The sequence below is a fragment of the Rhinoraja longicauda genome, chromosome 14 (genome assembly GCF_053455715.1).
Source record: "Rhinoraja longicauda isolate Sanriku21f chromosome 14, sRhiLon1.1, whole genome shotgun sequence".
NCBI lineage: Eukaryota > Metazoa > Chordata > Chondrichthyes > Rajiformes > Arhynchobatidae > Rhinoraja > Rhinoraja longicauda.
Window position 1 is genome coordinate 48,967,741 of NC_135966.1, and position 23,439 is coordinate 48,991,179.

Consider the following 23,439-nt stretch of genomic DNA (forward strand, 5'->3'; position numbering starts at 1 on the left):
ACCCGCTGAGTTACTCCAGCATTGTGTGTCTAACTTCCTTTTAGTCAGGTGCATGGATATGAAAGTTTTAGAGGGATATAAGGGTCAAATGTGGGCAAATGAGATTTGTGGAGATGGGCAGCAAGCTCGGTAAGGATGAGTTGGGCCAAGGGGCAGCTCCCTATGCCATATTAACTCTATGTCTCCATGATTCTATAACCACTCCATGTTCTAACTACGCTCGAAAGAAATGGCCACATCTTAACAGCTGACTAATTAAAACAAATAAAAGTATTTCTGCTGTCACACATATTTCCTAAGCGCAAATTGGTTATAATGTGGTCGAGAGATAAGGGAACACAATTGAATTACGTGGGTTGGTCTGGTTAGAATGCAATTATGAAGGGAAAAATCTGTATAAATCTGTGCTTTGAAGGCAACTATAACTTATTCTGATGTGAAGCGACTCTCTATAATGTGAGATGTCTAAGGAACATAACTATCGTGTTGTAGCATGTGGGATATCATTAAGGTACCATAGGGAAGGGTTCTATATGAAAAATATCCTTATAATCTCATCTCTTTGTTATCATAGTCTTTTATTTTATTGGCACTATTCTCCAAGGCCTTGATTGATATGAAGATGAGATTTATAGTGATGGAGTTTATGAAAAAGTAGAGTGGAATTATTGTGGTTACAGTTAGAGCTTCATGACCTGGGAGAATTTTATTTGTCTCTGTGACATTTTGTTCTTGGTTGTTCAAGAACTGCTACCTGGTGCAGATCATTAATTGATCCAACTTCAAGGCTCCTCTGTCGATTCACAAGCACATATGAGACAGAGGAAAATAAAGCAGGCATTTGGGCTGATTCTCCCAGGATACCAACTTTGTTCTCTCGCAGAAATAAAATGAGAATATACTGGAAATCCTTGAACAGGCCGGGCCACAACTGGGAAAAGAGAATCCGTTAATATTTACTATTCAGGACCTTTCATTCGATGGGGGAAATGAGCAAACAAGTTAGATTTCAGAAACTGAAAGGGTGGGGGAAGGATAGGTTGGACAAAAAGGAGTGGGGATGCAGACCTCTACAGGCAGGCCAAGTACAAGCTGAGAAGAGGAATCAGAGCTGTCAAGGAAAGGCACTCTGAGAAGCCGAGGAGCAAGTTCTCAGCTAATGATTCATCTTCAGTGTGGAAGGGCTTGCAAGAAATCACCAGCTACAAGAGGAAAACCCCCCACTCCTTGGACAATCGTCAACTGACCAACGACCTGAACGTGTGTTACTGCATGTTCGATATGTTGGGCATGCCCTCATCCACTGCCCAACATCAGTCTGGCCACTTCTCCATCACTAACAATAGAAATTGAGGAGGTGGAGAGGCTATTCAGGAGACAGAAAAGCCAGAAATCACCAGGACCGGACAATGTTTCCCCCTCTACCCTCAAGCTCTGTGCCGATCAACTGGCACCGATCTACACAGACATTTTCAACCAGTCCCTGCAAACCTGCACTGTCCCTGCCTGCTTCAAAGTCCCCATTTTTGTTCCTGTACCCAAAAAGACAAGGATTACTGGTCTAAATGACTACAGGCCTGTCGCACTGAACTCTGTAGTCATGAAGACCTTTGGAAGACGTGCTGGCCCAGCTGAAAAACATCACAAACCCCCTGCTGGACTGCCTGCAGTTTGCATACAGGGCCAATAGATCGGTGGATGATGCAGTCAACCTAGGCCTGCACTTCATCCTCCAGCACCTAGATCACAAGGGGACCTATGCCAGGATTCTGTTTGTGGACTTTAGCTCTGCATTTAACACCATTGTGCCAGAGCTACTACACTACAAACTCTCCCAGCTGACTGTGCCTGAACCCCTCTGTCAGTGGATCATCAACTTCCTGACAGACAGGAAGCAGCATGTGAGGCTGGGAAAGCACATCTCGGACCCGCAGACCCTCAGCATAGGAGCACCGCAAGGCTGCGTACTCTCCCCTCTCCTTTACTCTCTCTACACCAACGACTGCATCTCCACAGACTCCTCTGTCAAGCTCCTCAAGTTTGCAGATGACACAACCCTGATTGGACTGATCCAGGATGGGGAGGAATCTGCCTACAGAGGGGAAGTGACACAGCTGGCGTCCTGGTGCCATCGCAACAACCTGGAGCTCAATGCTCTCAAGACAGTGGAACTAATTGTAGACTTTCGAAGAGCTCCCCCTCCCCTCCCCCCACTCACCATCAACAACACCACAGTCACATCTGTGGAGTCATTTAAGTTCCTTGGAACCATCATCTCCAGGGACCTTAAATGGGAGGCCACCATCGACTCCACAGTCAAAAAGGCCCAACAGAGGATGTACTTCCTGCAGGTGCTGAGAAAACACAATCTGCCACAGGCAATGATGGTCCAATTCTATACTGCCATCATGGAGTCTGTCCTCACCTTCTCCATCATGGTCTGGTTTGGCTCAGCCACCAAGCACGACATCCAGAAGCTGCAACGGATCGTTCGCACAGCTGAGAAAGTTGTTGGCTGCAACCTTCCCCCCATTGACGAACTGTACACTGCAAGGGCCAGGAAGCGAGCGGGCAAGATCATCTCTGACCCCTCTCACCCTGGCCACAAACTCTTTGAAGCACTTCCCTCTGGAAGGCGACTCCGGACTGTCAAAGCAGCCACAGCCAGACATAAACACAGCTCTTTTTCCACGAGCAGTAGCTCTACTCAACAGCCAAAAGTCTGTAGCCTCCTTGTGCTCTGGTATTTTATTTCATTCTTCACATGTTTAAATTATAATGTTTTATTTTTAATTGTCTACTGTATGTCGTGTTGTTACTTGCGAGCAAAGCACCAAGGCAAGTTCATCGTATGTGTACACACTTGGCTAATAAAACTTATTCAATGATTCAATTATTATTATTCCATTATTCAAAAGAATATCTCTGAGAAGCTGAGATCAAATGAGTTAATGTAGTTTGGATCAAATGATCCTTTTTGTCTGTACATTATACCGCTAATTTCTTGTCTGTGGGACATATCTAGCAAGTCAGAACATATGAACGCAAAAATAAATCAGATGCCAGGCAGATGGGCGGCACGGTGGCGCAGCGGTAGAGTTGCTGCCTTACAGCGTTTGCAGCGCCGGAGACCCAGGTTCGATCCCGACTACGGGTGCTGTCTGTATGAAGTTTGCACGTTCTCCCCGTGAACGTGTGGGCTTTCTCCGATATCTTCGGTTTCCTCCCACGCTCCAAAGACGTGCATGTTTGTAGGTTGTGTAGGAAAGAAAACTGCAGATGCTCGTTTAAATCGAAAGTAGACACAAAATGCTGGAGTAACTCAGCGGGTCAGGCAGCACCTCTGGAGAGAAGGAACATGTGACGCTTCTGAAGAAGGTTCTCGACCCGAAACGTCACGCATTCCTTCTCTCCAGAGATGCTGCCTGACCCGCTGAGTTACCCCAGCATTTTGTGTCTACTAGGTTTGTAGGTTAATTGGCTTGGGTTTGCACACTTGGTAAGTGTAAATTGTCCCTGGCGTGTTAGTCTGCGGGGATCGCTGGTCGGCGCGGACTCGGTGGCCAAAGGACCTGTTTCCGCGCTGCATCGCTAAACTAAACTAAACTAAATGGACAGTTCTAATACAAAAAATAGAGTGAAAAAGTGAGTTAGCCAAAGCGTAGAATTCTATATTGAGTTCAGAAGGCTGGAATAAGACAAGGTTTTATTTCTGAAGCCTGTATTGAGCCTCATTGTAATAGTGCAGTGGGTCACAGACTGAAGCTCAGAGTGGGAGTGAACTGGGGAATGAAAGCCACTGGTAACCTAAAGGTGAACACCACTCCTGCAGAACAGTTGCTTTGAGTTTCAACTTCATAACCACAGCGGGTACTCAAGACATCTCTAGAGGTTATGTGGGAGAAATAGTGTAACAATGAAACTTCTCCCAAATACTTAAAGAACGATTCAAAAAAGAGATCTCAACGAATGTGTCACTATTATAAATATTTTCAAAGAGTATGTCAATATTTAAACGGGGTCTCCAGAGAAAATGTCAAATAAGGATATTCAGGAAGATTGTATGCGTACGTTTTTATAGAGATTTCCAGGGAAGGTTTCTGTATTTCCCAAAATCCCCAGGGAATGTTTCAGTATTTACACATCTCTCCTGTGATCTTGTCAGCAGATATAGAAATCTTCAAGGAACGTGTTGGTATTTAGGGAGATGTCCAGGGAATTTGTCGGTATTTTTAGATATCTCCGGGGAGCGAGGTATTGTTTATAGAAATCTCCGGGCAATTTATTTGTATTTGTAGAGAAATCCCGGGAGTGTGTCAGCGTTTGCAGAGAACTCCAGGGAATATATCAGCATTTACCGCCATCTCCATTCGACGTGTCAGTATTTACAGGGGTCTCTTGTGAGCGTGTCAGTATTTACAGTGACCCTTATTTACATGGGTCTCCAGGGAGTGAGGTAGTGCTCAGAAACATCTTTAGAGATGTGTTATTGTCTGTAGTGCAAGAAAATAACTGCAGATGCTGGTACAAATCTTTGAGGGCGTGCAGCGTAGGTTCACTAGGTTGATTCCCGGAATGGCGGGACTGTCATATGTTGAAAGGCAGGAGCAATTAGGCTTGTATACACTGGAATTTAGAAGGATGAGGGGGGATCTTATTGAAACATATAAGATAATTAGGGGATTGGACACATTAGAGGCAGGAAACATGTTCCCAATGTTGGGGGAGTCCAGAACAAGGGGCCACAGTTTAAGAATAAGGGGTAGGCCATTTAGAACGGAGATGAGGAAGAACTTTTTCAGTCAGAGAGTGGTGAAGGTGTGGAATTCTCTGCCTCAGAAGGCAGTGGAGGCCAGTTCGTTGGATGCTTTCAAGAGAGAGCTGGATAGAGCTCTTAAGGATAGCGGAGTGAGGGGGTATGGGGAGAAGGCAAGAACGGGGTACTGATTGAGAGTGATCAGCCATGATCGCATTGAATGGCGGTGCTGGCTCGAAGGGCTGAATGGCCTACTCCTGCACCTATTGTCTATTGTCTATTGTCTAAATCGAAGGTATTTATTTACAAAATGCTGGAGTAACTCAGCAGGTCAGGCTGCATCTCGGGAGAGAAGGAATGGGTGACGTTGGTTTATGGGAGGAATTGGGGTTTTCTGAATTTCCTTGTGCTTCACTCATCCTCTTTAATGTTCCGTTGTTAAATTGCAGAAGTGCGGTAATCATGAAACGCATGGCCAGTGTCATTCTTGTATTAGCTGTCAGACGTGACCATGTGTCAGAGCAGTACACCTCATTTTGGTCTGAGGGAATGACAGGACTTGGGAACGTACTGGGTTGGTCAACGTTTATTCCTTACTAGACTGAGGTGGACCCGTCTCTCCTGCGGGCATCTCCTGGGGCAACCCTCCCCCAACTGATGACCCTGCCCGGCAACCCTCTCCATCTGACGAAGCCCGTTGCTGGGCAGGGAGTGTTCCGAGGGGCCGTGGGCGGGCGAGGGGGGACAGCGAAGGGGAGAGGGAGCCACTCACCACGGCCCCGTGTCGCCAGCGCTGCAGTCAGAGTGAGCTGTGGAACCAAAGCCTCTCCTGCATTGGTCTAGCCCCATCCCTTCCCCCATTCCCTCTCCCCTCCACCCCCACTCACCCCTTCCCCCTCCCCTCCCATCCCCTCCCCATCCCACCACCACTCCCCCCTTCCTCCCCACACCCTCCCATCCCCTCCACCCCACCCCCACTCCCCCCTCTCCCCATCCCCACTCCCCCTTCCCCTCCCCTCCCCCACTCCCCCCTCCCCCCAATCCCCTCCCTGCCACACCCTAACTCCCCCCTCCCATCCCCTTCACCCCACCCCCACTCCCCGCCCACTCCCCCCACCCCCTCCCATCCCCTCCACCCCACCCCCACTTCCCCCCCCACTCCCCCCACCCCTACCCTTCCCCTCCCCTCCCCCACTCCCTCTCCCCTCCCTCCCCCACTCCCCCCACCCCCTCTCATCCCCTCCACCCAAACCCCCACTCCCCCCTTCCTCCTCACCCCCTCCCATCCCCTCCACCCCACCCCCACTCCCCCCCCCCACTCCCCCCACCCCCACCCTTCCCCTCCCCTCCCCCAGAGGAACACAGCAGGTCAGGCAGCAAATGCGAGGGGAAATGGACAGACAACATTTGGTTGGGGAAATGTCCTCACGCGGTCTCAAGCCCAAACTCTCTCAGTAGGAGCCTGAAGAAGGATGCCGACCCACAACATTTTTCTCCACCAATGCTGCCTGACACATTGAGTTCCTCCAGCACTTTTCTTAATGCTCGGGATTCCAGCATCTGCAGTCTCTTGTGTCTCTATTGAAAACATGTGGTGCGCTGGGTGATAAGCAGAATGAACTGCAGCAGTTTGGGGATTATTTTTTTTAACAACATTTAGTAATATATCTTACTAATTTAATGATTTACACAATCCTTTTCACAATGTTAAATTTGAGAAAAAAAAGAGAATAAATCATAAATGTATCCAGCCTTATCTGGAGAAAGGTAACATGGAATGTAGAACAATATATATATATAAGAAGATAACTGCAGATGCTGGTACAAATCAAAGGTATTTATTCACAAAATGCTGGAGTAACTCAGCAGGTCAGGCAACATCTCAGGAGAGAAGGAATGGGTGACGTTTCTTCAGTGTGAAGAAGGGTCTCGACCCAAAACGTCACCCATTCCTTCTCTCCCGAGATGCTGCCTGACCTGCTGAGTTACTCCAGCATTTTGTGAATGGAATGTAGAACATTGTGCATTGATCAGTGCAGCACAGGAACAGAGCCGTTGGCCCACAATGTTTGTGCCGAACATGATGCCAAGACCAACTCTCATTTCCCTGCACATAATCCATCCATTTCCTGCGTTACCATATTCCTAGCCAAATGTCTCTTAAATGCCACTATCATATCTATCTCAACCACCACCCCAAAGCATTTTTCAGACACTCATCACCCAGTGTGAAAGATTTGCTCCACACATCTCCGTTAGACTTTGCCCCTCTCATCTTAAAGTTATGACCATTCATATTTGGCTTTTTTCCATCCTGGGGATGAAATCTGTTTTGACTACCCTGTCCATGCCTCCCACCATGTTAGAGTATACACCTCCATCAGGTCTCCCCACAACCTCTGGTGCTTCTGGAGAAGTTAGTCAAAGTCTGTCCAACCTCTCCCTATAGGTAATACCCTCAAATCCAGGCAACATTCTGGTAAACCTCCTGCTCTGCAGTCAATAGACAATAGGTGCAGGAGTAGGCCATTCGGCCCTTCGAGCCAGCACCGTCATTCACCGTGATTACGGCTGATCATTCACAATCAGTACCCCGTTCCTGCCTTCTCCCCATATCCCTTGACTCCGCTATCTTTAAGAACTCTATCTAACTCTCCCTTGAATGCATTCAGAGAATTGGCCTCCACTGCCTTCTGAGGCAGAGAATGCCACAGATTCACAACTCTCTGAGTGAAAAAGTTTGTCCTCATCTCCGTTCTAAATGGCCTACCCCTTATTATTAAACTGTGGCCTCTGGTTCTGGACTCCCCCAACATTGGGAACATGTTTCCTGCCTCTAACGTGTCCAATCCCTTAATAATCTTATATGTTTCAATAAGATCCCCTCTCATCCTTCTAAATTCCAGTGTATACAAGTCGTTCCAAGGAGTTCACATCCATCCTGTGATGGGGCAACCAGAACTTCCTGCAATACTCCAATTGCGGTCTAACCAGAATTCTATAAAGCTGCATCATGACTTCCCGACTCTTGTACTCAATGCCCTGACCTAATGAAGCATACCATATACCAGTACTGCCACTTTCAGAGGGTTATGAATTTGGACACCAAGGTACCTCTGTACATCAATGCTGTTAAGGTCATACCATTGACTATATATGTTCTCCTTTCATTTGACCTCCCAAACTGCAACACTTCACACTTTCTTAGATTAAACCCCAGGTGCCATTTCTTCGCTCATTTCTGTAGCTGATCTACATGTAGATCTATATCCCGCGATAAAGAGTACGAAGAGCTGGTGTCTCTGGTCTAAAATTAAAATGTACTCATATCTATATGGGGCAGAGTGCTGGACATTTTAGGTGGCACAGTGGCGCAGCGGTAGTTGCTGCCTTACAGCGCCAGAGACCCAGGTTCAATCCTGACTACCGGTGCTGTCTGTACAGAGCCTGTACGTTCTCCCTGTGACTGCGTGGGTTTTCTCTGGATGCCCCGGTTTCCTTCCACACGTACAGGTTTGAAGGTTAATTTGCTTCTGTAAAATTGTATCTTGCCCCTAGCGTACGGGTTGGCACAGACTCGTTGGGCCGAAGGGCCTGTTTCCGCGCTGTATCTCTAAAGTCTATAAGCAACACCAGCCTTAAGCACGGTGATTACTAGCTCTCTTTGTTGGGGCAGTTACGTGGAATTGTACAACTTTGGGAAAAAAATGGAAGAATAAGGAATGTCACCTTCAAAACAGATTTCTTCTCGGCAGTGGTTCCATTACATGTATGAGTTTGTGTAAAGCTGACCCAGTTTTCATTTTCTGCTTTAGTGGTCTGATGAACAGTGTACTTCCCACGTCATGCCAAGAGATTTTCACATTTCGCTAACGCAGCGGCACTTGAAAGAGAGCCTGTACAAAACCATCGTTAATTACTTTGACAAGGGAAAGGTGAGTGGAAAGTGATTGTGGTGGAAGCTTGCCAGATCGGCAGCAGTTGTACGGAATTTAAAGTCGGTGCTTGACGTGGCGGAGAATGCGTGGCGATGAAATAAACGGGAGGAGGGGATTGATGGGATTACTTTGAAAACTGGTCTTGACTTAAGGGCCAAATAGACATTTTATATTTGTAAGAGAATGTGACATTTGTAAACCTTTCCTCATTTGGGCTTTATGTAACTCCAGACCAACCACTTATGTTGTCTCTTAAATGCCCTCGGAAAATGGCCTGGTCGTCATTCGGTTCATGTCAAGGCAAATCGAGTTTCCTGTCATATACGCACGTTTGGTGAGGTACAGCTACAACAAAACATTTTGCTTGGAGCTGCATCACAGGAGGGCAGATACGCACGTCACGACATCATACATAAATCACACATAATGTTTCTCAAAGGAAGAAGGTTGTGCAATTCAAAAACATATTTGCAAAACACAAAGACAGTACATCCATGGTATCCACGGTGGTGCAAGATATGGACCACAGTGTTCCGTTCAATATTTGTGGTAGGATTAAGGTTGTGCAGTTGGTTCAAGGAATTGATCGTTGTAGGAATGTAGACACAAAGTGCTGGAGTAACTCAGAGTTATTCCAATACTTTGTATCTGCTTTTCTACAACAATCAGTTTCTCGAACAACTGCACAACCCTGTTACCTCCCCATGCCCAGACTAACCTATCTGTCCCGGGCATCCTCCATTGCCAGAGTGAGGCCACACACATACTGGAGGAATAACACTTCATCTTCAGCATTAGCAACCGAGAGATCCACCTGCATCAACCTGCATCAGGCTTTGGCCTGCGTCTCCTCTCTTCCAACTTTCTTCCCCCCTCTACAATCAGACTGAAGAAGGGTCCCGTCCCGAAATATCACCTATGCATGTTCTCCAGAGATGCTGCATGACTTGCTGAGTTACTCCAACACTGTGTAACCTCTTTTGTAAACCAGCATCTGCACTTCCTTGTTTCAACAGCTGTAGAAAAGTAACTGTTCCTGAACCTGGTGATGTGATTCTTTGGGCTTCCGTGCCTCCTACCTGACTATAGCACAGATTCAAAGGCAATTAAGGATGGGCATTAAATGCTATCATTTTCAGCAATGCCCAGCTCCCCACCAATGTATAAAACAGAAAATGTCTCCGTCTTGCTCCCAATCAGAAGGATGAGAGGGGATCTTATCGAAACGTATAAGATTATTAAGGGGTTGGACACGTTAGAGGCAGGAAACATGTTCTCAATGTTGGGGGAGTCCAGAACAAGGGGCCATAGTTTAAGAATAAGGGGTAGGCCATTTAGAACTGAGATGAGGAAAAACTTTTTCAGTCAGAGAGTTGTAAATCTGTGGAATTCTCTGCCTCAGAAGGCAGTCGAGGCCAATTCTCTGAATGCAGTCAAGAGAGAGCTAGATAGAACTCTTAAGGATAGCGGAGTCAGGGGGTATGGGGAGAAGGCAGGAATGGGGTACTGATTGAGAATGATCAGCCATGATCACATTGAATGGCAGTGCTGGCTCGAAGGGCCGAATGGCCTCCTCCTGCTCCTATTGTCTATTGTCTATTGTCTATTGTCCCTATAAAAGTCCAGCAGCATATGGCCCTGACTCCTTGACTGTGTCTAGTTCACACCCAATGATTTAGGTTATGGACTTGTCTTCATTAGGTAGTGTAAGAAAATAACTGCAGATGCTGGTCTGAAGAAGGGTCTCGACCCGAAACGTCACCTATTCCTTCTCTCCCGAGATGCTGCCTGACCTGCTGAGTTACTCCAGCATTTTGTGAATAAATGTCTTCATTAGGAATGATTCAAAGAAAGCGAAAACATTTTGTTCCTCCTGCAGCATTTTTCTGAGAACCTTATAATGTGCATCACTGCCAATAAATTGTCAAATAAATAAAGCCCAACTGTGGCCAGGTTCCCACAAAAGGCATTCAGAAAAAGTTTTTGTTATGCACTAAAGTGAGGACGTTTATCTCAATACAAGAGAACTTCTCAGCTTGTCTTCAACTCGGGCTGTGAAAGCTTAGTTCAAAGTCTCATCGGAAAGTCAGTCGGACAAAGGTTGCAATGACTTTCTCAGTGCTGCACTGCTCTTCCAATGGATCACCCGTTGAACTGGGAATAAACCCCTCAGGCCTCTGATAAGGGTGCCCATGCCACTGCTGAAAGTGCGTTCCTACCTGCATTTGGTCACTGCATGGAAATGTTCAGCTTTTTACAGCTAATCTTTCTCTTTTGCATCTATTTACTTTTCTTCTCGTTGCTTCATATCACCTTGCTGTCGTTCATGGTACTATCCATGGTATCCTCCAGATAGGATGGAGAGGAAGAGGAAAATCATTCTCTGGTCAGATCTATGAGGTGGGGTCCATTTCCCGACCCATGAAGAGAGACTAAGTGGAGCAGAAGACAAAACAAATAAAGTAGGAAAATATATCAAGGCAGGCTTTTCGACCCAACTTCCACCATCCAGGATTCATTTTGGATTCAACATATGCCAACCAGCATGGTTAATACAGTTCTGGACCAAACATATGCCAAGCAGTGTGGTTGAAACAATTGTGCCAACATGTGCCAGCCAGCATGGGTGATATAATTCTGAACCAAACATATGCCAACCAGCATAGTTAATACAATTTTGCACTCAATATCTGCCAGCCAGCATGTGCAATACAACTTTTCACCCAACCTGTGCAAGCCAGCATGAGTGATGCAATTAGGGATCTCAGCAGTAATTCCAACTTGAGCTAAGTGCTGATGACTGCTATTCCTGGCAACCATGACCTTGTCTGCACATGACAACGTGACAGACTAAAGCAGCAAACCATTTCTTGAAGGTCGTCACTGAAAAGCCTTGCTGGCAAAATGAATGGGAAGGCCAAGGCAACAATTTTCACATCACCTTTTACTAAAAAGAAATGAAAGCAATAAATATAAGATAAACATCTTTGAAGAGTAATCTCAACAATCTCAGCACTCAAATCACCTTACAGTCGATTAAAATGCTTTGAAGTACAATCACTTACAACATATATTAAATTCAGTAACTAAATTATGCTCAGTAAGGCTTGCAAGATGTAATAAGGTGACGATGAGATAATCTAGGTTTAATGGTTTTTATTAAGGGATGAATATCGAGTCGGATACTGGGGTGAATTTCCTCACTCTTGCCTTGTTCCTCCGCTCTTCATTTTGTATTTAATAGTAGTCTGAGAGCCTTCACACCCAGTGTACAGCCAACGGAATGCATTATTCTGTTGGCTGGGCACTGGAAGACTAACTCATGTTATGGACAAGGTGAAGATAAAGGTTAAATTTCCCCAGTGTGGGACGAATAAAGGAATATATTATTATTAAATTAGGGAACCCCTGTGTCTCCCAATTACCTCAACTCTTTCCATGGTTTCTGACCATTCACCACCACTCTCCAAACTGATCTTGGCCCAGAGTCCTCCCTTGCTGTTACCCTCCTCATTGCAAGGGACCTTTCCAGACTTACGATGCAACTAGTCTTTCCGAAATGCTGGTTTGATGCTCACAAAATATGAATCAGTACCGGACATAGTACAACTCCCAATGCCCACTCTTGATTTGAGAGTGGGCTTTATCATTAGTCAGAGGTACATTCAGTCCCAAGAGATGGAGCAAAAGCAGTAAAAGGAGATGGAAAGGTTTACTGATGTGGACACCCACCAGTCCTCCACTAAATCACCAATACCTAGAACGGTCACATCTCAATGGACACTTGCTAATGAGACTGCTTCTCTTTTAGATGTGGGAGGAAGCCTTGAACCTCTGCAAAGAGATGGCAGAACAGTTTGAAATGGAAATTTTTGACTATGAGCTTCTCAGCCAGAACCTGGTAAGTTTCCATGAGCGGGCCGCTGTGAAAAAGTGCTTCAAAATGCCAATTCTCAAGCTGTCAGTTCCAAAAAACATTTTTTTAACGATCCAAAGCTTAATGTGTCTCTGGGACCTGCTAGTTGCCAGATACCTGTTGGGCAGCATATATTGTCTCATCATCCCTGCTATTGTTTGCTGGTTCCAGGCTCACTGAATGATGTTGCACTGGTTGCAAAATCCATGAGGAGTATCAAATGGACAAGGATGTTCCTCTAGTTACACTCTTGAAACTTAGGATCTTCTTGTCCAGAAGGCTAAGGGATAGAGGAACTAGGGAACCATCATTATATGTGACTGCAAAGTACTCAGTGCAAGCATTCGGAAAATACTGGGATCCCAGAGATCATATCCCTCAGGAAAATAGGACATGAGACCAAAAAGATGCATGCTTAAACTCACCTAAAATGACTGTTACCGTCTGATCAGCAGCACTAGTTATATATTTCTGAAAGAGACCTTCCACCAAAGTATAATGCACACGCAATGCAGGGGTCGTTCCCACTGTGTCGTGGCAGACTTGATCAATAAAGCACTATTGAACTATTGAATCTTTACTATTGCTGGGTAAAAAAAAATCTCTCAATACTTCTATCTTTAGATTTAGATTTTTTTTAGATTTAGAGATACAGCGCGGAAACAGGCCCTTCGGCCCACCGAGTCCGCGCCGCCCAGCGATCCCCGCACACTAACACTATCCTACACACACTAGGGACAATTTTTACATTTACCCAGTCAATTAACCTACGTACCTGTACGTCTTTGGACTGTGGGAGGAAACCGAAGATCTCGGAGAAAACCCACGCAGGTCACGGGGAGAACGTACAAACTCCGTACAGACGGCGCCCGTAGTCAGGATCGAACCTGATCTTCCCAAGGTTAATTGGATGTTGGGAATAGTTTCTGTTCCATTTCACTATAATTCTTCATATGTAAAGGAGAAATGTCCTCTGATATAATAGTTTAACAAAAAGGACCACAAGTCAGAGGTTTAAAGCGGTACACCATATTATCTAGGGCACTAACACGCATAAAAACAGAGAAGAGGGAAGCAGAAAAATCGGAATGTTAAGACATATCAGGGACCATTCTCATACTTCAATTCCACTCTTAATTACATACACACATATCAAAGACTCTACTCAACCATAAAATTATCAGAGCCTAAAACATCAATACAACTAACAATAGGTTGCCATATCAATGTAAACTTGTCAGCTGATTCCCTAACAGTATACCTAATCTTCTCCAATTTAACAAAATACAACATATCCCTAATCCACTGTGCAAATGTTGGAAGGTTACAATCTTTCCATCTGATCAAGATTTGTCGTCTGGCCACCAGCGTGGCAAAAGACAAAAGATTTAGTTTATTATTATTTTGTGTTACCACACCAAATAAAGCAAGGAGAGCGGATGGTTCTAAGGATTCATTAGTAGTCTGGGAGAGCATATCGAATATTAATTGCCAAAAATTAGATAACTTAGGACATATGAATGAAAGTGGCTTGGTTCTGCCTGCAGCGGTCACACATGGGGTCTATATTGGGTGTGAATTGGGCTAGCTTAGCTTTGGTCCAGTGCAGTGGGTGGAAAATCTTAAACTGCGTAATAGTATGCTTCATGCATATCGAAGATGTGTATATACCCCCAATCATCTGACCAGAAGGAGCCTGATATTTTCATACCCCAGATCCCCTTCCTACTGCTCTTTTAGGGAGTTAAGACTTGTCATGTTTTCTCACGTTAATAAAGAATATATGTCACCTATCTTTCCCTTTCTGAATGAAGTGATGTCATTGATTGAGTCTAGGAGTGTGTCTGAGGGCTGTGAAGGGAGTGATATTAGAAGATATGAAGCTGTGGATTTGCATATACCTAAAGAAGTGCGACCTAGAGAGATTGAATTCCTGAACAATCTGTGCAAAAGATGCAAACAAACCATTTATAAACATGTCTTTAAATGAACAGACCCCATGATTGAGCCAAGCACTGAACGAAGCATCTGTCGAAGGTGGCAGGAATGCATGGTTCCTTACAATAGGAGCGAGTATTGAGAATTTTTCAGATATCAAAGGATTGTCTGAATTGCTTCCATATTTTTAAAGAATTAATAACAACTGGGTTAGAAGTGTATTTGGTAATAGGCTCTGGATATGGCAGACCTAAGGCAAATAATGAGGTGTTCTTACAAGAGTCTCTCTCTAGAATTAGCCATTCAGGTACAGTGGTTAACACATTTATTTCCATCCAATAAGAAATACTTTTAATATTTGCTGCCCAATAGAAGAACTGAAAGTTTGGCAGTCCAAGCCCTCCCTGCTGATGAGGTCTCTGTCGTATAGCTTTGCGGAAACGTGGATTCTTTTTATTCCAAATAAAGGAAGAAAGCTTTCTATCCAGAGAAATGAGGAACGTTTTAGTTAAGAAAACTTGAATACACTGAAACATATAAAGAAGCTTGGGCAATATGTTCATTTTTATTGTGTTAATCCTACCTGCCAGAGATAGAAGTAACAGATCCCAACGGTCAATAACCTCTTTAATAGAGGACAGGAGAGGGGGAAAATCTGCTGAGAAAAGGTCATTAACTTTATGTGTGACCCAGATACCAAGATATTTTATTTTGTCCATGCACACTTTAAACAGGACCGTACGTATACACAGGGATTCTCTTGCCACCAGATTTAAGGGCATTAATTCATTTTCTTGTGTGTTAACTTTGTCGCCAGAGATTTTGCCAAATTTACTTAAGAGATTAAGAACTGCAGGAAGAGATGAGGAAGGATCAGACAAATAAAGTAACATATCGTCTGCATATAGCGAGACTTTATGTTCCAACCCGTCCCTTGTAATACCTTTAATATCTTTATTGGTACGTAAGGCTATAGTCAACGGCTCAATTGTAATCGCAAAAAGGAGGGGGGACAGTGGAGAAACCTGTCTTGTCCCTCGTGTCAGTGAAAAATAAGGTGATATATTATTATTAGTAGGTACTGCCGCCATTGGCGAGCTATATAGAATTTTGATCCATGATTAAAAAATTGGTCCAAATCCAAATCTCTCAAGAGTATGAAATAAATAGTCCCACTCCACCCGATCAAAAGCCTTTTCAGCATCTAGAGATATAGATGGAGAAGGGAGGAGAAGGGCTATAAATTATGTTATACAGGCGCCTAATGTTGAAGGAGGATTGCCGACTTTTTATGAAGCCCGTCTGGTCTGGTGAGATTATTGTTGGAAGGATTTTTTCAAGTCGGAGGCGAGCAATCATTTTTGCAAAAATGTTGCTGTGCACATTGAGCAAAGAGATAGGATGATAGGAGCCACATCCCCATTGATTTTTGCTCTTTTTCAGAATAAGTGAAATGGTAGCTTGTGGCAATGTTTCAGGCAGTGAGCCAACTGACAAGGAGTCATCATGCACAGATTTTAAAATAGGAGCCAATTGATTAGAAAATTTCTTAAAGAATTCTGTTAGATATCCATCTGGACCAGGGGATTTTCCACACTGCACACCTCAATTTCTCCTGTTGAAAACGGAGACACTAGCTCAGCTGCTGACACTGGGTCATCTCAACGCTTTCAAGAAATGATTTAATTAATTGATCATCCTTCAGCGATTCAGATGAATACAAGTTATGGTAAAACCTCATAAAGGATGAGTTGATGACAGAATGATCCATACAGATCATACCAGATTCATCCCGGATCTCAGGGATTGCCTGACTTGCTGCTTTTTGACGAAGTTGGTGTGCAAGGATCCTCCCTGTTTTATCGCCATGCTCATAGTAAGTATAGCGGGACCTAACCAAGAGGTTCTCCGCTTTTAGTGTGGTTAGTAGGTCAAATTATTTTTGGAGGAGTAGGCATTCTTGTCATCAGCTGATGGGGATGTTGTTAATCGTGAATCAAGGTCACTAATCTTATTCATCAATTCATTTGTACGGGTATTTCTCGTTTTTCGTAACTGAAAAAGAAATAATCTGACCTCTTAAGTATGCTTTAAGTGCTTCCCATACTGTTGATGATGACATATTTGGTGTTTGATTAATTTCTAGAAAGAGATCAATCTGTGATGAGATAAAATCTGAAAATGTTTTATCTGAAAGAAAAATTGGGTTGAGATGCCAAGGCCTGTGAACAGGTTTTGTGGCTGGTGGATTAAGCTTCAGTTTATGGGGAGCATGATCAGAAATAGCGATCGCATGAGAGTCACATTCCTGAACCGAAGGAATAAGACACTTATCCATTAAAATATAATCGATGCGTGAGAATGTTTCGTGAACAGCTGAAAAAATGGAAAACTTGCGAGCAGTGGGATTAACATCCACAATACCATAGGTATCAAGAAACAACTGAATTGAAAGCGCAGCCTTAGAGGTTGGCATAGTTTTAACAGAGCTATGGTCTAGGCTAGGGGTCAACACACTAGGGGTCAACACACAGTTCATATCTCCACCTATTATCAAATGATGTTCATTTAAATCGGGTAATCGGGAGAAGAAATTAGTGAAGAACGCAGTGTCATCCCAAGTAGGGGCATAAACACTAGTTAAGGTAACTGGGGTGTTATATAATTTGCCTGTAACAATGACATATCGGCCCAAAGTGTCTGCGTCAATCTGGGAAGAGATGAAAGGCACACGTTTACCAATAAGAAGTGCTGCCCCTCTTGACTTAGATTGAAACTTGGAATGATAAACTTCACCAACCCATCTAGCACACAAACGTGAATGGCTAGCTATATTTAGGTGAGTTTTCCTGAAGGAAAACAATGTCCACCTTTCACTGATGTAAATGCGTCAGGACCCTTCTACGTTTCACAGTAGAAGTTCATCCCCTTAACATCCCAGCTCACAAAGGAGACTGGGCAAGTAGCCATCCCTCCTCTGTGCCATGACCAGAGATAATGAGTATATCTAGAGACAAATGATCATTTGCATGTCAGGCCCCTATCGTTACATAATTTAAAAAAAAAATATTAATAAATAAATAAATAAATAAATAAATAAATAGAAAGCATGACATATCCAGAGCCACAGACAGTCCAGTGGTCCTACAAGGTAACTCATCATCACCTTCTCAACAACAGTAGAGTTGGACATTGAAGTCGCACATTGACATTGACACTGAAGTCCCACGTGTGTGTAGAAAAACTATAAACATGCAAACATTTTGACTGAAATTCAGATTTCATTGCAAATAACCAGCAGCTTTGCATATCTGCCCACAGAAAGAGCAAGCAACATTCTACGAGAACATCATGAAGATCCTACGGCCAACTCCTGATTACTTTGCCGTGGGTTTCTATGGCCGTGGTTTCCCACTATTCCTGAGGGTGAGTCTTGATTTCAGGATGTTTTGGCATCAGCGTGGATGTGGTGTATTGGGCCAACCACTGTGACCAAGAGGGATTTACATGGCAAAAAATACCCTCAGTTTGACCTTGCCAATGTGTAAATATGTAGTCGGGTGAACAGTTTGGCTCATTTTGTTTTGGATTGGTGTTGGCATTAATATTGGTTCTTTATTGTCATGTGCATCGAGACACTTTGAAAAACGTTGGTTTACTTATTATCCAGGAAAATCACAGCATCTGTGAGTAGAATCAAATCACATAGTGTTACAGCTACAGAGAAAGTGCAAAGATAACATTGTGCAAGGGCCACCATGCGGGAGGGTGGGAGATTGGGAGTACATCCTTCATTGTTGAGAGGACTGTTCAGAGGGCTGATAACAGTCGGGAAGAAGCTGTTCTTGAATCTGGTGCTATCATATCATCATATCATATATATACAGCCGGAAACAGGCCTTTTCGGCCCACCAAGTCCGTGCCGCCCAGCGATCCCCGTACATTAACACTATCCTACACCCACTAGGGACAATTTTTACATTTACCCAGCCAATTAACCTACATACCTGTACGTCTATGTGCTTTCAAGCTTTTACATATTCTGCCCAAAGGGAAGAAAAGGGAATCACCGAGTGTGAGTGGTCTTTGATTATGTTGGCTGCTTTCCCAGGGCAATGTGAAGTTTAGGTGTAGTTAAGTTTAGAGATACAGCATGGAAACAGACCTGTCAGTCCAGAAAGTCTGTGCCAACCAACAATCACCCGTACACTGGTTCTATCCTACACCCTAGGGACAATTTGCAGAAGCCAATTAACCTACAAACCTGCACGTCTTTGGAAGGTGGGAGGAAACCGGAGCATTTGGAGAAAACCCACGCGGTCACGGGGAGAACGTAAATACTCCGAACAGACAGTACCCCTGGTCAGGACTGAACCCGGATCTCTGGCACTGTAAGGCAGCAGCTCTACTGCTGCACCACTGTGCCGCCCCTGTTGATGTTGGGGAGCCTGGTTTATGTGATGGACTGGGCTATGTTCACAATTCTCTGCTATTTCTTACAATCTTGGGCAGTGCAGATGCTGAGCCAAGCTGTGATGTATTCCGATAGGTTTGTTCCTTTCATCTGTAGAAAACGGACGGTCATTTGACACATGCCCAGTTTCCTTTACGTTTTGAGGAAGGAGAGGCATGGATGTGGGTTCTTTTTGGCCAGTACAAATTGTTTGGTAAAATTGACACCAAGAAACTGGTAGCTCTTGACCATCTCCACATCAGCACTGTTGCTGCTGACTAGTGTGTATACTCCACCGCATTTCCTGAAATCCATAACTAGCTCCTTTGCTTTGATTTAGATTTTGTTTAGATTTAGAGATACAGCGCGGAAACAGGCCCTTCAGCCCACCGAGTCCGCGCCGCCCAGCGATCCCCGCACATTAACACTATCCTACACACACTAGGGACAATTTTTACATATTACCCAGTCAATTAACCTACATACCTGTACGTCATTGGAGTGTGGGAGGAAACCGAAGGTCTCGGAGAAAACCCACGCAGGTCATGGGCAAACTCCGTACAGGCGGCACCCGTAGTCAGGATCGAACCTGAGTCTCCGGCGCTGCATTCGCTGTAAGGCAGCAACTCTACCGCTGCGCCACCGTTTTGCTGACATTGTGTGAGATTGTGGTGTTGACACCATATTGCTAAGCTCTCTACCTCATTTTGGGTGTTGGACAAGCAGCTTTGCTATTCAATAACTGTGGAAACATTAAGTAAATTGACTGAACACCTTCGCTCAGTCCGCCTTGACCTACGCAATCTCCCGGTTGCCATATACTTTAACCCCCTCTCCCATTTCCATACTGACCTTTCTGTCCTGAGCCTACTCCTCTGTCAGACTGAGGCCCAATGCAGATTACAGGAACAGCACCCATATTTTGCTTGGGCAGTTTACACCATTTCTCTAACTTCAAGTCACCCTTTCTTTCCCTCTCACTCCATCCTTTCCCCAACCTAGTTCTCCAACTACTTTCATTGTCCTCCTGATTAATTTTACTGATTGTACACCTCGTTGTCACCTTCCCCTCAGCCAACAATGAATCATTCTACATTTCCATGTACAACATCTGCTTTGATCTGTCGTTTTCACACCCTACCCTTCTGCATCTCCAGTTCACCTCTGCCCTGACTCTCAGTCTGAAGAAGGGTCTCGACCTGAAATGTCACCCATTTCTTCTCTCCAGAGATGCTGCCTGAGTTACTCCAGTGTGTTTTGTCTATCTTAAGTAATTTGATGGCAAGTTCGAGGTGGCTGTGCAGGGCACGTGTAAAACCTAACATGTTTTCTGATGATGCAACTTTGGTGGTAAGAATAGGAAGGCAGAGTATTATCTGAATGGTGTCAAGTTAGGAACAGGGGATGTACAATGATACCTGGTTGTCCTAGTGCATCAGTCACTGAAAGGAAGCATGCAGGTACAGCAGGCAGTGAAGAAAGCCAATGGAATGTTGCCCTTCATAACAAGAGGAGTTGTATAGGAGCAAAGAGGTCCTTCTGCAGTTGTACAGGGCCCTAGTGAGACCACACCTGGAGTACTGTGTGCAGTTTTGGTCTCCAAATTTGAGGAAGGATATTCTTGCTATTAAGGGCATGCAGCGTAGGTTTACTAGGTTAATTCCCGGAATGGCGGGACTATCATATGTTGAAAGACTGGAGCGACTAGGCTTGTATACACTGGAATTTAGAAGGATGAGAGGAGATCTTATCGAAACGTATAAGATTATTAAGGGGCTGGACACGTTAGAGGCAGGAAACATGTTCCCAATGTTGGGGGAGTCCAGAACAAGGGGCCACAATTTAAGAATAAGGGGTAGGCCATTTAGAACTGAGATGAGGAAAAACTTTTTCAGTCAGAGAGTTGTGAATCTGTGGAATTCTCTGCCTCAGAAGGCAGTGGAGGCCAATTCTCTGAATGCATTCAAGAGAGCTAGATAGAACTCTTAAGGATAGCGGAGTCAGGGGGTATGGGGAGAAGGCAGGAACGGGGTACTGATTGAGAATGATCAGCCATGATCACATTGAATGGCGGTGCTGGCTCGAAGGGCCGAAAGGCCTACTCCTGCACCTATTGTCTATTGTCTATTGCAACTGAGTAAAAGTAAGTAGCTCAAAAATACCGGGGAGTCAAAGTTAGATTCTCGAAAGAGTTGTGAGGTAATAGTGTGGAATCTCAAAGACATGCCATTTGTTGGTCGTCAACTGCCTATGATGGAATGATAAAAATAGAAACAGGTGAATGTGATCCCAAACAACTGAAGAATGGTGGTGAGGCAATACATGTGAGCGTTGTGGTCAGGTAAATCTGATCCCCAGTTACAATCGATGACAAGAATAAGAGGAAAAGTTACAAGGCATAACAAGAGGAGACAAAAAAATATGGGTTTGACAGGAAGGATGAGTATAGATTTGGATGTGAGATACTGTGCAGTATACTGTTGAGAGGTGGGACCTAGGCCATAATTTGCAAGGAAAAAATGGACCAAATAGACATTTTTTCAAGAGAAGAGATGCTGATTATAGACAAAATGTGTAGGAAAGGGCTCAACCTGAAACGTCACCTATGCCTTCTCTCTCCAGAGATGCTGTTAAGTTACTCCAACATTTTGTGTCAATGCTGACTGTAGAAACAGTATCGTGTCTGTGAAGAATTGCTCACAGTTACTGGAAAATTTCAATGGTCAGTGATTAGGCAGGGTTGGGGTCAAAAGATTAAGAGCAGGCTCTACGATACGATACGATACGATAAACATTATTCGTCCCCGGAGGGAGGTTGGTCTGCCGACAGTCACAACACACGAGGTACGCAAAAACGTGAAATTAAAAGTGAAAACAAAAAGAAAAAGACAAGCGACTGTTGGCTGGCTGCCGTGTGCACAGCGCCTTCACCGGAACAAATGAACAGACAAACAAACAAACACAGACTTATCTTCTGGGCAGAGGATTCTAAACTAGAGTGCCCCCCCCCTCCATACCTTTGTTCTCCCACCACCCGTCACCTTGATTGACCACGAGGCCCCATCACCACCGAGGCTTCCGTAACCGCCAAGGCGTTTATTATCTCATCAATGAGATAAACCAGGAGAGCATGAGGGTATATTAATAGAAAGTCCTGGACAAGGTGGAGGCAGGTTTGCCCCAATGTCCTTTGGCTGGGACAGAATTCAGAAGTGGAACTGATCAGATAGTCTGTGTCTTTGAAATAAAGATGTTTACGAGCTTTATGGTCATGTCCGCTATGTATGTGAAGAAGACAAGGGGAAAAGATTTAAAATGGCCACATTCTCTACTAGAGTTCTTATGATAAAATCAGTTAGAAAATAAATTAGGAAATACGTTATCACAAAGTATTTGTGCATCTGAACTGTTTTCTCAAAGACATCAGTACCGGGGTATAATTAAGGCTTTCAGGGCTGTTTAAAAAAAATTAGGTCAGCACATCAAAGAAAATGGATAATGGTATTAATTTGCAGGTCAAATGCCTGTGAACTGAACAGCAGGGCTGGGTTAAGTGGCTGCTCTTTTTAATGAAATAATTCAGAAAGTGACTGAAAGGCATAATTGGAAAATTTGAGAAATGAAGGTCACCGAACAAGAAAGCAAAGTATGGAGGATGGAAAGGAACACAAAATGAAGGTGGGTTTATGTTGTGTCAGGTTGGACAGTGTCCGTGAGACCTTGGGTGAAGAGTTAATGTCTCACATGGGAAATATGCTCTATTATAATACTCCAAATAGAGACTGTCACCGAGATGATTGCAGATCAGGATGTCAGGAACTGTCCCAACAACAGTTCCTCGTCCATCCTTTGACAATAGCTTGATGATGAGAGTTGACATCAGTGAGGTTACCCTGGGAAGAGATTGGGTCACCATGATCAGGAAACGTCAAACAGTGTCTGTACGGAGTTTGTACGTTCTCCCCGTGACCGCGTGGGTTTTCTCTGAGATTTTCGGTTTCCTCCCACACTCCAAAGACATACAGGTTTGTCATTTAATTGGCTTGGTAAATGTAAAACATTGTCCCCAGTGGGTGTAGGATAGTGTTAATGTGCGGGGATCGCTGGTCGGTGCGGACCCGGTGGGCCGAAGGGCCTGTTTCCGCGCTGTATCTCTAAAATAAATTAAACAGTGAATTTAAATTCAGCAGATAATGAATGGAACAATAAATTAATCGATAGGTGTGGAAGAGGGAGAGGGTGGTCGAGTGGTTGGGAAGTTGAACACATTGCAATGGCGGTTCATTTCAGACCAACAGGCCCCAATCAGTGAGGATAGGGAACAAATCATCCTCTATGATAATCCTCAACACTGGTGGTCCACAAGGGTGCGTTCTCAGCCCCCTTCTTTACTCCTTGTACACCCACAACTGTGCAGCCTTGTACAAATTCGGCACGG

At 44.4% G+C, this 23,439-nt stretch overlaps 1 protein-coding gene across 1 annotated transcript in view; it reads left to right on the top strand.

The window, feature by feature from the left end:
- Positions 1-23,439, top strand: part of LOC144600250 (dedicator of cytokinesis protein 2-like) — a 706,150-nt gene that overhangs the window by 579,410 nt on the left and 103,301 nt on the right. Inside the window, exons 38-40 of the mRNA XM_078411810.1 lie at positions 8,572-8,691; positions 12,506-12,595; positions 17,870-17,974. Of these exons, the coding sequence (XP_078267936.1) occupies positions 8,572-8,691; positions 12,506-12,595; positions 17,870-17,974 (315 nt within the window). The remainder of the gene's footprint in view (positions 1-8,571; positions 8,692-12,505; positions 12,596-17,869; positions 17,975-23,439) is intronic.